We start from the raw sequence: 17,228 nt of genomic DNA on the forward strand, positions 1-17,228 counted from the left end.
CAGAAGACAAGGATGTAGTCATGTAAAGGCTTATGATAATGTGCTGCTAGCTGGCTGCGCGCAGAAGTGATTTTAATCCTGGAAACAGAAAACTTTAAAAGCTACTCAAACAATGTATTTGCTTGCAAGTACCTTTAGCCAGTACAATAAGACTGTGTTAGACTACTTTTAAGATGTAACTCTTTCCTCACGTGCTTCGGTCCCCTGATTATCTGGGAACCCTCTGCTGAACTTCTGCCTTGGAATATCAACGTCTGCCTTTCCTGTCAAGCCCAAAGATGTATGTAGTACTCAGTTCCACTACCTGCATGCCTTTTTCTCAGCAGGTGAATTTCAGGAAATGGAAGAAAGCACAGATGAAAACCAAGTATTGCATAAGAGGAAAATTTTTTACTTTCACTAGGTATTTCTATCAACACACCTCAGCCCCATTCTACAAGCCCCACACAATCCCAGCATTTGGCTTTTATTTACAAAAAAAAAAAAATCCCACACTATCAGATCTGATTGATCCTTTTAATAAGATGCAAAGAAAGGTGGACTAAAAGCTTTAAGTAATAATGGATACAAAGCTAGTGTGTTCATTCAATTTCACAAAGCAACTTCTTCTAGTCCTTTAAAAAAAAGCCCAGAAGCCTAAAAATTGCCAACTAAGTGCCTAGCTTACTTACTACAGCAGACAGTCTCTCCAATACTGCCTTCTGGAGAAGTAACTTCTTATCTATTTCTACTTTGCAATGTACATTACCCTCAAAAGTGCTCCGTTGCCTGTCCTGCACCACTGGAATTAAACCTCCTTTTTTTTTTAGTGTAATTACACATTTTACATGTATTCAAGATTTTCAGTTAAAAATCGTACTAGCTATCTGAAACGGAAGACACCAACTAAACAGGATAATGGATCCCTCTCTGCAGCACTCCATGGGGAACAAAATCTATGAAAACATTTATTTAAATGAGGTATTTTAAGAAAAATTAATATAAGCCCATGTTTCCTAGTAAGCAGAATTATTATTACTGTATCAAACTAACTTATTTTCTGTTCTTTTCTGTCTGTAATGTTATTAAGCATTCAGGGAAGCTAGAGGCTTTCATTAAAGTTTAGGATTGCTAGATATAAGTTAGCAAAATTCAGAAAATAAAGGTGCTGATCTTATCTTCATTACAGTAAGGCTGAAAACTGCCTGTATCTGACTATAACTCCACCTCAAATAAAAATGCATGAGAGGTCTGGTCTCTACAAACAGGAAGTTATAGAAACCACTGTTGTTATGATTATTAAAACATTGTGTTAAAGGTTCCGGAAGAAAAAGCTTTGTATACTAGATATATGTAGAGGGCACATGTGAAATTAAAGTTCCTTACTTCTTGTACCTGAGGCATCACCGTTGGTCAGGAGCTCAGGATCTACCTGCATCCCATTTAGACAGACAGACAAATCTCCTACCACTTCTGCTGGTTCTCTGTCACCAACAAGATGCAATGTCACCACTACCTGCTCAACTGAAAAAGTACAGAAAAGAATGGAAGTTTATCTTACATGACAAAAAAAGTGCATTTTGTTCAAGAAGCCAATCATAGACCACAGTGATCAAGGGCAAAAAACAACAACAAAACAAAACCCAGAACTACAGCTCTATTTCTCAATAATTTTTTATGTTTTGTGTGGTAAAACTAATCATTTCCAGATGTCAGTAAAAAGCTATTATTTCTACAAAAAGGGGAAAACTGGAGCAATAAGCTTGTTGCAGCCTAAAGAAAGAATTATCATTACAGCAGAGACTGAACCTCATATTTCTGCCCACACTTCTAAAGCAATTAATACACCTGTCCTCAAAAACCTACAGTTAGGAAATGTAATTCACCATATTCTTCATACAGAGCAGATATCAATTCTATCTTCTGATTAAAATATTTCACATTTATCTAACGACAACAAGATTCACGTCCAGAATGTGAAGATTTTGCATCATATCCTCAGACCAAAGGTATTTTCAGGGTAAATAGCTGTTTTTCAGTGAAACAGAACTCTAAATAAATGTTCTTGATGAAACAGTTTGAAACAAAATCCAGTGAATTACAGCAGGGTATCTGGTGGCATACACAGACCATTGTAGTTACCCAAGGTAATTTCCACCCAGATTCAGCAGGACGGTAACACTTCATCAGGAGAACAGCTTATTACACTGCTATTAACGTGCTGCATTTACAATACCCACAACTGAAGTCCAGAAGCAAACACTTCTTTAAAGGACAGAACATAAGTACGACAGCATGAAGCTATATGCTGTAGCACCATAAATTCTGTAAAAGGTGTGTGGAATTCTATATTCCTCTTTCAATCTTCATAGGATGCACATACTGCCTAAAAGCTAACTAGTTCTAAGATGCATGAAATAATACAACTTATCCCTATTTTAAATAAAAATAACTGTACACATTTCCTGGTCTAGCATCAGGAACATATCAGAGTTTTCATTTTTAAGCTATATAAAAAGAAACACTCTTTAATTAGGCTTTCACTCTTGCACATACTAGCAAAGTGAAAAATACCATGTTTTCAACAACACCATAGCAGACTGTGTAATGAAAAAAAGATTACACCGAAAAAATAGGAGGAAGCTCATAAATGTAATCTGTAGCAACAAAAGGAATTCTTAAGGGCCATCTACAGAGTTGCACACAGCATTCATCAACAGGCAACTCCTGACAAATTCTGCGGCATTCCAAGGTATTGTTAATCTTGTACTTACGTTTCATACTGTTTGATTTCAAAGTCTCATGAATATCCAGAGCAGCACTTCCCAGAAGGACATCAGATTTTAATGTTTGATGGCTCCAGACTCGAAAGTTTAATTTACTTACAGGAGTGACAATTCTGAAAAGAAAAAGTTGAGCACTGTGTAAGGGCATTTGTTGGCAGGGGAAGAGGGTGAAATGAGCAACCTACTTCAGCTGTCACTTAAAATTATTTAAAAACAAAGAAAAAGTGGTGGTAACATCAAACCATTTCTAATTATCACATTCTAGCATGCACGTTTGTAAGACTGTTCATAGACTGAGAACATTTTTTAATATTACTATTTTAAGGGAAATATCTATAGAAAAACTACCAGCTCACAATTAGCATCTGATTGTAACCAGGATTAGAAAAAAAGACTGATTCTTGCAGGTTCACATTTCATGAGTGTTCAGCATTTGCGTACCTTGATGTGAGAATTTTTCACAGAGAGGGAAGACCATAAATTTGCTTTCTGAAGAGGTTATCAGAAAATTTTAGAACATCCCATAAAAAGGGAAGTACTTGGAAATAATAAAAATTATTTCAAGTATTTTTAGAAGATTACTGTTCCCCTAATAAGCTGGTACATACTTGCATCATATTATGACAAGAAGCAGGAATATATTCAATATTAGTTAACATTTTACTAGCATACTTCTGGCTTCCCAATGCATCTACTGAGAACAGAACGCACTACATCTTCCATGGCTTAACAATTCAAAACCTCCCCTCGCCATTTCCAGGAGTAGGATATGTTACTTCTACAGTGTGCTAATTTGATTATGTCCTTGCAGAATTGGTTCCAGGTTTACTACCAGAAAAGTCCCTTACGGATCCAATTATCACAAGTTTCTCTTCATTCCAAATCAAGTAATTCAAAGAAGAATTTGACCATTTATTTCTAACCCCCTTTCACTTCCCTGGGGCTTTCCTTAAATTTTTACTTGTTTTAGTAACACAAAAATCTGAACTTCATTCAAAGCATGGTGCTATAACCTGGAAATACGCCTTCCAGAGAGTAGGCACAGTACAAACAGTGGTGATGTAAGCCTCTACATAGTCCAAACAAGAGACAAAGTTCCCTCTGAAAAATCTTGTGGGCTGGTGAGGTCGTAAAACCACAATACTGTAGTCTCCGCCAAACACACAGTTTGAATTTGTCAACCTGTGGTAGAGAAGGTCCATCTCTGCTCCTAGAAAAGCCATTGGCAGAGTCACTCCCTAAACCTGAAAGCTCTTGATTAATGATTACCTTTGCAGTAAGACCTTCCCCACTCCCAGATTGATTCCAACAGTTATGTACTGGGAGAGCCCTTTACTGAAGAAGAAACACGTGCAAACAGAAATATTTTCTGCCACAGCAGTACTTAGTCTTCCTCCCTCTAGCTCCAAAACAAGCTGAATCAAACCATGCTTATTTCAAAACTGCTAAATCTCACCAAACATTTTGCAGCAAGATGATGGCAGCTCATATAGAGTATGTGATCAAGCAAATCTTGGAGAATAAAGGAACTCTCCCAGTGATAAGGAAAACCTAGAAGCCTAGATTTTTCTTTTTCCTTCTTAAAAGTATTCTGACAACAGCAGAAAGATGAGCATCACAAAATAGCTGATATTACAATTAAGAATGGACTCAGAAAACTTTTTTTCCCCCCAAGAAAGTTGCTCATAGTGGTAAAATATTCACCTGCCCCTCATGCTCCCTTGAGTTTTGAGGAGTCTTACAACAGAGAAACAAATTTACGTCCGTATCAGTTGCTGACATTGTAGGAACACATTTCTGTTTGTTTTGGGGTTTTTTTTCCGAAATACCTAATAGCAAAAATTCAAAGTAATTTTTAATACTAATACTCTTTTTCTTTAAGGAACATTCTGACATTGATATATTTTTAAATTATTTTAATTGTGAGAAACAGGTATAACAAATGACTGCTTATTTTCTCAGTGAATAATTTCACTTGTATATGGCTGGTAAGTCCAGACTTTCAGAGTCAGGCAACCCCTTCAGAATATGCAGGTCGACCTAACAGATCCACAGAAGCTGTTATGCTTTTCCTTTTTATTCTGAATCTGAATGTAAGAAGCTGTGTGAAAATATTTCCTAAAAACCAATTAACTTACTCCACTAAGTTCCATGTAGCATTAATGTAATCTTCAATGAAGTTGATATGCATTGGGTGTCTGTTCAGTGTTTACTGAACAAGAGTAAAAATCGCCTATGTATTATTGTGTGGACCTGTAGTGTAAGCTACAAACATTTCAATTAAAAAAACCAGAAAAGAAACAAAGGCAGGCTTTAAAAGCTAAAAGAAAATTCTGCTCTTGCACATTGATATGCATGTAAAGCACAAGGTTTTCTTTTTCTTAAAATACTTCTTTGCAGTGGAAAGTAAGGTAAATAGTAGTAGCTAGAAATTCATAATAATCTGAATTACAAGACAAGAATAAGCACAAACAAGGTTTTCATCAGGCAGGAATGTTCAAAGTGCCTCAAGAATAGTAATCTAGAATTTAAGCATAAGCAAATGTGCAAGCACAAGACTGACCTTCATGTCAGTGTTCCATGTGAAACATTCTTAAGAGAAAAGTAAATTTTATAGAAGCTGCAGATCATTTTTTCTGTGCTTTATACTTCCTATCATCTCACAACACAAATACTTAGCCAAGGAAACATCAACAGCTGCATTCATCTTGAATCTAATGTTAGTTCTGTACTCAGAAGGCATAAATTAATCAAGAATTTTATACTTGTGACTGAATTTAGACGTGCACAAGACAGAGCTAACTACCTGTGCTATGGCACGGTACACAACAAAGTGGTACACAAAGTACAGCTATACTTTTCAGCCATCATATTTCTGAAACACTGTAACCTTCAATGTGACAACAAAAACATGCATGGGACTGTCAGTTTTAATATCAAGTTACCGTACTGTCCTCACTACTCACAGCATTAAAGCTCCTTTGATATGCCACATACATTAATACAGAATACATCCCTTCATAAGCACCGCCTCCTTTCCATAGGACATAACGCAATAGTTTGTAAATGTATACTCCAGACTGTAGTATATTTGCTCCAAAAATTACACAAATATCTTCATATCATGTAAAATTGAATGCCTTGCTTAAAATAAAAATACAACCCTTAATTAACCACTGTCAATTGCATTAATTTAGCTCAAATAAATTGAAAACCAAACCCATCAAACCTACACTGTAAGATCCTGTTTCCACTTTGGACTATTTGTATTGTTACATTTTTCTGTCTTCTTTGACTGTCCATCTACTGAGACTTCCACATAAGGGCTAGGTCCAAACCATTTATTTTTTTCTTTTAGTTTTGCTGAAATAACTGTTAAGAAAGAGAAAAATAATCATTTAGTCAATAAGATTTCAATTGCAAATAATATTTTTCAGTTGTGTGCTTCAGTATTCAAGTATCAGGTCATTGATGCCTGACAATTACACTCAAGAAAAAAATACGTTAGACAAAAATGCTCTTGTATTCCAGTTCATTTTATACAATGCTATAGCTCTCGCAAATACCCAAAAGATGCAACAGTTCTTCTGTAACATCAGACACTATGATTAATAATAATCAGTGTAAGATCCACAAAAGCACTTAGGTATTGAAAGTAGAAAATATCCTGTATAACCTTCTCCTGTCTACCACCAGCCAAGACAATTCCTGGAGTTTATTACACTTGCTTGTTAAAAAAGCTCAAAGCCTCCATTTTGCCGAAGAAGCATGTGTGTGCACAAGTCTACCCCAGAGGTTTGACTCTTACATTAGGAGTGTTCTTGGATTCCTTGGCAACACTAAACTCACAATATAGTACTTAGGACCAATATATTATCACTTCCAATTGGCCAGTGAACTCCACTCTGTTCTAACAAACAACAACTTGGTCTTCTGTGTTTTCGTCACCCACCTCAGCTGCACTACATCCTTAAAAAAGATGACTAATTCAAGTCCATATGGCTAATCTACCTAGATTCCCTTTATAGTCTATGCTCCTTTAGAGATTTAGAGAAGTAGCTTAGTATAAACTGCTCTGAACTGGTCCCAAAGGAAACCATTTCTCTGTATATTACAGACATCTTACAGAAATTAACTTCAGTTAGCTAACACTGATTTTCACAAAGAGGTCCCCTTCCCTTCATGTCTCCAGTACTTCTATACTACAGCATCTCATGTCTCAACATGACTCGCTATCTCAAAGGCATCAAGACCTACTTTGAGGCAGCACAAATCAGCAGTCTTGTACCTACTCTCAAGGTTCTTTCTTACCCAGACAACCTGAAAGTTCATTTAAAACTAATGAGGACAGCAGAACAGGGAGGTGAGGGTACGGCAGGTGGGGGGGTGCTGTTTACAGAAACACCTACAAAAATGTAATGCATATTTGCACAGGAAATAGCTTGCTTGCAGACTGTAGCTGAACTTCTACAGAAATTAAGAACTGTTCAAACATCTGAACGTTCTCAATTCTAAACACTGAGACATTTCTTCAACTTTACTTTATGCAAGTCACAGGCCTTTAATGGAGCAAGCCTCAGACAGCAACAACTTTGTGAAACTTCTGCATATACCCACAGATCTTTCACACTAAGGGTGCAAAAATTACCCTTGATGCTTCTAAACATAGACCTGCATACATCCACAGATCTCCCATTCCCAGATTTCAGCTTTTATGCTGCAGTAAAATTTGTCAGAGAGCAAAAGTGAGGAAAACTTGGTAATTAAGTTTCAACAGCCACTCTGTTGGTGGGGCACTAAAAAAAGCAAAGCACATCAGGTAAATCCATTCCTATGCAATCTACAGGTTCTCAATTACAGTAATATTCTCACCAACACTTTTATTAAAGCTCCTTTACAATGGTGGCCATAAAAACGTATCAAGGGAGAAGCAGTAAGTCAAATTTAATGAACAGTAGTTCAGATTCACTTAGCCTGAGATGTAAAGAGATTGTTAGGAGAAAGTGTTAGATTTGGAATTATATGAAGTGTTAGCAACTGAAAGCAGTATTCTATTACATTATTACATTTCAAAGAGGACTGTTCTGTACAATTTACTTAACAGCATTCAAAAAGAAATATTCCTTCCTTTTTTACACAAAAATGTATCATTTCACAATGCATTTTAGATAAAATCCTGAATAAAATAGCTACATTTCTGCCAAGTAATGATGGCATAACAGCATCAATTTTATTGTGTGACTTCTCTTCGGTTTTGTACAACTCAAAACTTTCTGAAATGCAACATACTACTAACTTCCGTTTCATTGTGAGAAAAACACTTTTACATTTCTAACCAGAAAAGATATATCCTTTCAAAAGGCTTACCAGTGATTTGAAGCTGTGATTTCATGGAAAACCCACTGGATAATCCTGATTTGGACCCACTGCCAGCCATAATACGGGCTGGATCTTGAATCTGGATGAAGAGACAATGTAAAAAATTAAATCATCTGGTTTTTGACATGTAGATACATTATACTGCAAACAAACCCACCACACTTGTTTTCTTTCTAGTTCCTCCCCATTTCCCCAAAGTGCAGAAAATAGCTTACGAAGGGCTTACTCTCTATTATTACATGATCTGTAAATATTCATGTCCTAGGCAAAAGAGGTCTTTTGATTTTGTCACTTCAATTTGCCAATTAACTGAGAGCAAATGATGTTCTAATTGCAAAATTTGCTGTACCTCTTATGTCTGAAAATATCTGCCTATTTTGATGTCGTAAGTCCTAGGTAAGAAGTTTATCTTCCCATGTCAAGTATTACTTGGTTTAAAAAACAAAACAAAAACCAAACCACAATCCACAAGCATTGGAAAAAGACCGAAAATTAATTACTAAATTAAAAAGTGATTTTCAAGTTTAGAGAAACCTGCTTCCATATGTTTTTGGTTTTCACTTGGTCAGATCAAGTCTACAGACAGGGGCTGTAATTCTACAAAGCACTACACTAAAAGAGGAAATACATCACTTCTGAAAGAGGGTAAGACAACCTTCATTGACAGCCCAACCTTCCCTCTTACCACATGCTAAGCCTCACACCAGTGCTAGCCTGATCCTCTCAGTACCAAAGCAAGCAGGTATTCCTGCTATTCTTTGAACTTAATTCAATTCAGTATTGGGGGGGGGGGGGGGGGGGGGGGGGGGGGGAGAAAGTGGACAATATACATCGCATAGCTTCAGTATTGACAGACAGAAATGAAAGTGTGCTATTATATTAAAAATAGACATCACTGTGGAAATATCCAGATATCCTTATTCCTATTAATTTTTAAAACACATTTTCAGCTCAACATCCCTTACTAACTAAACTAGATATAAACCTCTATAGCAGATTACCCACTGGAAAATAAATGGGTTATTGAAGACTCCCCATTACCAGCTGCATACAACTTCCAGACTACTCAGTGCATCCCTCTCCTGCCATGTTCCCTCCTTTGTGCCATTTCCTCACTGTCTTCTGTGGTCTTAACCTACTGCAAAAGCATTCATCCAGCTATACGCCTGCGCAAATCTCCCAGCCCACTGCTGCACATCTCTGGCCAGCCACTGAATCTGAATCCCAAAGCAGATCAACTATCACGTGCCAGCTCTCAGGTCATTTTCTCCATACAACATTCTTTCCAACAAGGAAAGTAACACGTTAGCTTAAGTTGTTGATTCCTGTATTTTGAGTACAAAAGGCTATAGGTATGAACTGGTAATGGCACAAGCAGTCTGAACAAGTACATGTCTTATCCTCTGCATGCCATGCAAAACAGTATTTGTAAAAGGAGACCAGATCTGAATATTGCAACTTTCTTTTTAGAGGCTGCAATCTGAAGCAAAAGTCTGTATACTGTGACAATTACTGTGCAATTGATAATTCCACAGGTATTTCAAAAATGGTAAAATTGTAAGTTCTTGTATCCTACTGCTTGCTGATGCTAGTGTTAACTACTGGAGAATATGACACCACCAAAAAAGTACTAATGACTTGCTTAAACAGTATATAATAATGTTGTTAGTGGAGTTCAGTACTATTAATTACTAGATCCCAGCTGTGAATCACACAAGTCTAAATTCTGCTAGAGTGAAAATGCTTTTAATTTAAGTATTTCAAAAGTAGTCTACATTCAAAAGATTTAGAGGACAATTCTTAATTCTGATCCTGTGATTAGTTCTACCAAACTCACTGGGTATCCTTTATGCTTTAAGAAAGCAGTTGAATAGCATCTAGACCAATACAGACATACTGGATAGCCTAAAGGAGTTTGCATTTACAGAAGAGCTGCTGTTTTCCACCTGGAGAAATAACGCTGCACATGATACTAACGCAATTAGGTGATAATTTTCAACTGAAGTCATACAGTAAGCACATACGGCATATAACATTCATTCAGAAGCACATGCTAAAGTTAACTTTAATTTCTAAGCCTGCAAAATACACTCATTAAAGATTTTATTAATATTTGATCATTTTCATTGCAAATATGCAGAAAAAATTCTAGCTTAATCACAGCTGAAATGACTGTCCTGCAAACATTTGCTGAGTTAGCACGTGCATGTGCAAGCGTGTATGTAGTGAGACAGTTTTCACTAACTTAAGTAAAATTTCAAGAATCTATTGCCTCCCAATACTTCTTAAAAAAGAAACTACACTACACATTGTCTAGGTGTCTCAGCTACCATCAAGTTTCTAATTATTTTTGAACAATAAAACTGAAGAGTCTTATTTTATTGCACGCTTGCTAAAATCCAGAGGCTCTTCACTCAAAGCAAGCTCTTTAATAGTTAGCCAGGAAAGAGAACGAGAGTTCCAGAGGAAGAAGCAGCAATTTACCTGTGCCCTGCAATTCAATATCCCTATTTCTCTTTTCATGTTTTTGAATACCTTCACCCCAATGCCTCTTCTGCTCCCCTTAAGTGCCAGCTGAAAAAGACTCAGCAAGCAGAATAGCTGGCTCCAAGCCAGGCATCTAGTAAGGAATAATCGCTTTTCTCTCAGTTGGGCACTAATTTAACTCTCTTCCCTACCATGGATGTATATATTCTATCCAGATTTTTCATTACTCACGAAATTTAATCAACTTTGATACCTCCATCAATTTTGAACTGGAATGGATCAGCAATTAAGAAAGTTTGTAGTGCAACACACTGGAAAAGGGGAAGAAGAGAGCAGAACTGGATTGGCAGGTGGAATTGTATATACCTCGTTTTCTTGGGAAACAAGGCTAAATATATTAATTACTCAAATAAGAATCCATGATGATTAATGAATTACACTTTGAAGAAGCACAAAGAGATTGCAAAAGACAATTACCCCACAAGTCACAAACATCCAGGTGATTTCTATATTTAAACTTAATTTTTAGCATTTAACTCCTCTTTGTTTATATAACACACACAAATTAAATCTGGTAAGAAACTACTGTATTAACAGCTATTTTTAATGGGAACACTGCATATGATTTCAACTCAAAATCAGCCTAGGGCTACTTAAAAACTTAACCACAATGTAAGACAACATACAGCCTTCAATCATTATTAATATTAATCATTAGCATATTGCCATTTAGTTTTATTACAATAGAAACAATATTTAGGATTCTGTGAAAAGCAAATATCCTTAAGACAAACAGTTCTGTCAGCAACTGGATGTGAAGAGGCCATCATGTGTGAACACCAATAAGCATTTTAACTGCAGTAGACCTTTTGACCTCTTGCCAGTGGAAAGGAGTATAATGATTGCTTTCAAATTATGTTATAAATAACCATTTTATGAAAAAAAAATAATTTCAGAAATTATTATAAAATAGGTATACGTCTGCTTTATAAATTCACTGTAATGAAACAAGGACTTCCACAAGTTGAAACTCATTCCAAACAACTGAAAATGCATACTCAAGTTTTTTTCTGCAGTAGAAAATTACACACATCTTCATAAATATTTAGGGATTTGGTTTAATTTTGGTTTAAATTATAGTAAGCCCATATTGCCATTTTTTCCCCTCAGATGCTGCTACCCACTTCCAAGAAACCTACCAGAATTTGAAATTTAGGAACATTAGTTGAAAGGTTTGAAAGCTGTGACAGAGCAGGCCAGCTCTGTATCAGACGCTCAAAGCATAATCACATAAGTATAATTTTCTAAGAAATGAACAAGACAAATTATTTGGCATATAAAATGATACAATAGAATAATACAGTATTAATATCTTCTTGTAATTAAAAATAAACCATTCAAATGCTTGCCTGAATTTCTTTGGTGGCTGCATAGCTACTGCTAGGTAGGTTGGTTTGTTTTTGTAACATGCTACCATAATGTGTAGATTATTAGATAAATTATGCTCAGCTTCATAATTGCATATACCATTGTTTGTACTCAGGCAGGTTTGAACAAACACTGCTTAAAATAAATCTGCCTCACAGTAGGAAACTCGGTCCACGCATCCTTTTGGGATTCAGTTCTTTGAATTCCACTAGAGTGCTTTCTCAGAAGCCTCCCCTACGGCATGACCTGATGCTGTTAGGCCAAACTGCATCATCTTCAGTGGCACTTTAATCCCAGACAGCAAACTTCATCACCAGATTTTTTTTTGTCTGAGTGGTGTGGAAGAAAGAAGAAATCGTAAAGCAGCGCAGCCCAGATGCTGCAAACACTCTCAGAAAAAGGAAGACAGAAAGGGAGGATCCTCATTTATTTTTCTTCTAAGAAATCATGAGAAAGAGTGGGGAGAAAAGCAGCTTTCAGTGTTTCTTGGTTAAAGCAAAGTAAGGGAAGAAGTGGGAAGGAGCTTCTTACCCCACAAAATCAGGGAATATGAACAGAAGAAAAATGCTATCAGAGGCTTGAGAGATTTTCAGAGTGACACACTAATTTAACTTATGGTAACTTTATTCATTGATGGGATTCATCTGTTAAAGAACTGACTTATTGAAGAAGGTAATTTTGTTTCATATTTATTGGAAAGAATAGAAGACACAACTAGCTGAGAATGAAATCCTGTGAATGTATTATAAATGCATAGCTTTGAAAATATGTTGGCACATGCTCTTTATAATTTAAAAAATACTGAAATAATTGGACAATGTTGGCTGCTGTAAGCCTTATGTTGAGTAATTAATTTTCAGAACAGGCTAAACTGCTCTTCACAGGTGTACCAATTCAAAGTGCTATTTGCTGTTTCAATAATCCAGTAAAAAAAAAATCGCATAGTGAAAAAATGTCTTTAACATACCTAGTAATTTTAACAATGGTTTTGAAAACCTCATGCGTAAAGCAGGGATACAGACTTTTGGAAAACGTGTAAAATATACAAAGTTGTGTTTAAAAAACCGCATGTAAAATGTAACATATCCCCTTTACAACAGTTAATTTTTTTATCAACAGGTATGTGAGCTACAGACAATTAAGAAGAGATTAGATTAGATATTTCAGAAAAAGTTCAAAGTCACCTGTTCACATAAATACTGCACTTTGTGTGCAAGAAATTAAATACAAATGCTTCCTCTCCTTCCCCCAAAACACTGAAGCCTCTTTTTAATTGAAGGCATGCATACTGTGGAAAAGTTCTTTCCTCTTAAATGTTAAGACATAATTACCCAGTAAGCCTAGGCAGAGACAGCTAGTTTGGCAACTAACTTGTTTAGCAAATTTGCAGTTACTTTAACTGTTCAAGTTTCATCTTTAAAATAAAAAGTGGTTTGACAAAGCTGTTTTTATTGCTTTACAGTTTTCTCTTTTTTCCCCCCAAAATAAATTTTAAGGACATGGTCACTTTTGCCCAAACAAGTAAGAAGACATACAGAAAGAAACTGCTGAGTAATCAACCAGAAAGAAAAGAATAGACACAGATTATAACAGTGTTGAGTACACATTGGAAAGGGAAGCAATTATGAGGTTTGCATCAAGGGATATTTATATAAGGAATGGAAACAAAGAGGGTTTTAACAGCAGAATGCAGCGTAGCTCCCTTGGCCATTACTGAATGTGAGCAGCACTACACCTATTTACTGAAAATGCAGTAAAATCTAAGTTGTCTCTGCCATAATGTATCTGTTGAAATTTAAAATCCAGGTGCCTAAATTATTTTTTGAACAAGTGTGAAATACAGTGCATAATGGGTCCTAAAACAGACTCCAGGTTGAATTACTGAGCTGTTGTCCTACTTCCACTGCTATCAATCACTGTACTCATCAGATGAGAGCCAGCACTGATATGCCAGTTAGCACTATAGGCACACCTCCCTTTTGCTGTGTACACACTAAGTTTAACTATTTACAAAGCTAACATACAGGCAGCTGTTCTGATAAGAATGAGTGAGATGCAGACTCAAAGACAACACTTGAGTCAATTCAATATACTAGCTAAAAATATATTTGTGGGAAATACAATTTAATCAGTTTGGGAAGCAACCCAAGTGACACGACCTTCAGAGGCTGCAATGAGGGAAAAGCAAGATAGATAAACCACAAAACATAGGAGAAGAGCTGCCCAACTTCTGTCCTTTCCCTACTACAGACTTGCTAGCTAATAAGAAATAAGGAAAATAGAAGGCAGAAATTCTTCCCTGTGAGGGTGGCGAGGCCCTGGCACAGGTTGCCCAGAGAAGCTGTGGCTGCCCCTGGCTCCCTGGCAGTGTTCAAGACCAGGTTGGATGGGGCTTTGGGCAAGCTGGGCTAGTGGAGGGTGTCCCTGCCCATGGCAGGGGGGTGGAACTAGATGATTCAAATCATTCTATGATTCTATGAAACGTGCATGTATAAATCAGAAAAACCAGCAAAAGAAAGGTTAAAAGAATGGCTTTTACTGATAACAAAGAACACTTCTTGCAGCAATAAAACTGAGCAGTGTTTGTGTCAAGACCAGGATGCCTTCACTCTCATAAGACTACAGCACAGATGACTGGCCAGCAAAAGAGCCTGTGCTTTCAAGAGACTAGAGTGACAACATGGTTATGGCACATAACATATGTCATTCCTTTTTCCTGTCAGCCCAACAGGAAAACGTACTGTAGCTATAAAAATATGGATATTCCAAATAAGGAAAAAACAAGTAGCACTAACCTTCACTTAAATTTATGGAGGCTGAAACAAACCAGATTCTAAAGCGTAAAACAACTCTTGACTCCCAAAGGGATATAAAATATCTGTGTAAAAAGGAGTTTGTTGTCACCAAAAGGAACCTGAAGCATGATAAGCAGTTGACAGATACCATTAGTTCCATCTTCCATATTGCATATAAGACACTGGCTATACCACCTCAACACAAAAACATCCTGGTACTTCTAAGTACACGAGCGTGAGAAAGAGTAAATGAAATCTATGAGAGAATGAGTGCGAGTGGGTCATATTAAATTTGAGACTTTAAAAGTAAATACCACATTCCCTTCCTGTAAAGTCTCACTGAGCTTTGTTATACTAATTTCCTGCAACCTCATAGACAACATGAATGATAATCAGTCTGACACCATATTGATATCCTACAATAGGATCAAAAGATGGCTCTATTCTGTGTCATGAACAGATTTAAAATTACAGTAGCAAAGACTAAGGAACTACAGACTAACAGCCTTAAACAGCTTTCCTAAATGCACTCGGACAATTATTTGTACAAAACTAATCCTCAGTGCTGATTCCTTGGTTTTTCCTAAATATCTACCACTTCAAAAGAGAACTGAACATGGGAAACTCTTCTGAATCCAAAAGTTCCAAGTTGGAAAAGCTGAAAAACATCTAACCCGACTATCAAGACAAAGAGATTGCCCAAAGACAGACAGATTAACTGTGGAAATGTTGTGGCCAGACACCCAGTGATATTTACGCTGTAACTTTTACCTCAATACCTGGGATCACCAGTGTTCCTTAAGCAAACTGCACAGATTAGAAAAACTGGTCTATCAACTTCAACCTGCAGAGAAAAATGCTTCCAACAACACTCCTTGCAATTCAAATTAAACTATGTCTTCAGGCCTCCTAAACCAAAGACTTACATCAAAATTATAGAGAATTCATTCATTTGCATTTCTAGGCACCAAGAAGCCTTCTTGTATAACCTGCACCTCAGCAGAAATATTTCATATGACTTTTTTCTACATACATATAGTATTTGATACTGAATAAAAGAATTGAAAAAAGACATGTAAAGACACAGTATTGCAATATACAAAATTCAAAGAAAAAAAATCATGTAGCTTGGCAGTTTTTTCCCCTTTCAGTAGTACATCAGTAATTCCCCAACCACAAGTTATTTGTAGACTAAAATTGTGGCAGGCAGTACAAAAGGGACAAAACAGGCTTTGCCACCAACTCAGATAACTTGCTAATGAATTTCCTTCCTAACTAAAAGGATGTTAGCTTTTACTAACTTTTAAGAAATGCTCAAAAAGGGGAAAAAAAGACAAAAGTGTACATGAACTTCATATGCCTTGATTCCAAAAGGTCTGGCAAGAAAAACCACTGCAGAGCTGCATGAGATAATTAAAACCATTTGTGAAAACAAAGAGATAGACTATTTTTATTTCAGCCATTTCCTTCTCATGGTACAATCCATTTCAAAGAGGACAACAATTCATATATGCAAACCACTAAGCTAAAACTGGTTCACTGCTGTAATCTTAGAAATAGAGCAATACTTAAACTAGCTGGTTCTTAAATACCACTGTTGGAAAACAAAATATATTAAACTCAGCATGCATGTTAACCCACAGTAGAGAGAATTAAATTGGTATTAGGAACACAGAGGAGCAGACAGTGAAACTAAGTTTGTAGTAGTTACAACACTGTCAAACAGATTTTTAAACTGCTGGATCTACTGGTATTAACTGGATTAACTCCTGCATTTTACAAACCACTGCTTTTAGAAATAAATTTTGGCCTTTAAAACTTTTTAAAAAAATCTTTTGTAATAATATAGTTTCAACACAAAACTGCATTAACTCAGAACTATGTTTCGTCTTAATACTTATCAGAATCACAGAGTGGTTTGGGTTGGAAGGGACCTTAAAGACCATCTGGTTCCAACTCCCTGCCATGGGCAGGGACACTCTCCATTAGACCGGGTTGCCCAAAGCCCCATCCAACCTGGTCTACTTCTCTGATGAGGTTTCAGGAAAATTTTTCAGTGGTAGCACACAACCAGAACAATGTTACAACCTGTGGACTGGAAGGTAAGCAGTTACCTTGCTTTGCGAGTAGCAATATAAATTGCCTTTCATTCAAGAAAGCAGATATTCAAGCCTATTCCTTTTATGGTTGAAAATATCCAGGTGTTATCACAGGCTGACAATACACTCGCAAAGTAAAAGATTGTTTATAAGGGTTTGTGCTATTTTATCCATTTCATGAGGGGCAAAACTATTTTCCTAGGTCCCCTCTTCTGGAAGCTTAGCCTATAGATCAAGGTTTTTAAATCATTGTTGGTTGCCTTTCCTTGATGGAG

The 17,228-nt window shown here is 36.5% G+C and overlaps 1 protein-coding gene across 5 annotated transcripts in view; it reads right to left on the minus strand.

Annotated features, from left to right (window-relative positions):
* Positions 1-17,228, minus strand: part of ITCH (itchy E3 ubiquitin protein ligase) — a 63,904-nt gene that overhangs the window by 29,446 nt on the left and 17,230 nt on the right. For 3 of the 5 annotated variants that reach the window (XM_054845004.1, XM_054845001.1, XM_054845002.1), the window contains 4 exons: positions 8,133-8,223; positions 5,999-6,137; positions 2,754-2,878; positions 1,366-1,503 (listed from right to left, as the gene is read on the minus strand). In XM_054845004.1, the coding sequence (XP_054700979.1) occupies positions 1,366-1,503; positions 2,754-2,878; positions 5,999-6,137; positions 8,133-8,202 (472 nt within the window). In that variant the 5' untranslated portion in view covers positions 8,203-8,223. Of the gene's footprint in view, positions 1-1,365; positions 1,504-2,753; positions 2,879-5,998; positions 6,138-8,132; positions 8,224-17,228 lie in introns of those variants that run through there. The other 2 variants (XM_054845003.1, XM_054845005.1) reach the window with 2 other exon arrangements.

Source organism: Grus americana, chromosome 17 (assembly GCF_028858705.1).
Source record: "Grus americana isolate bGruAme1 chromosome 17, bGruAme1.mat, whole genome shotgun sequence".
NCBI classification, from domain to species: Eukaryota; Metazoa; Chordata; class Aves; order Gruiformes; family Gruidae; genus Grus; species Grus americana.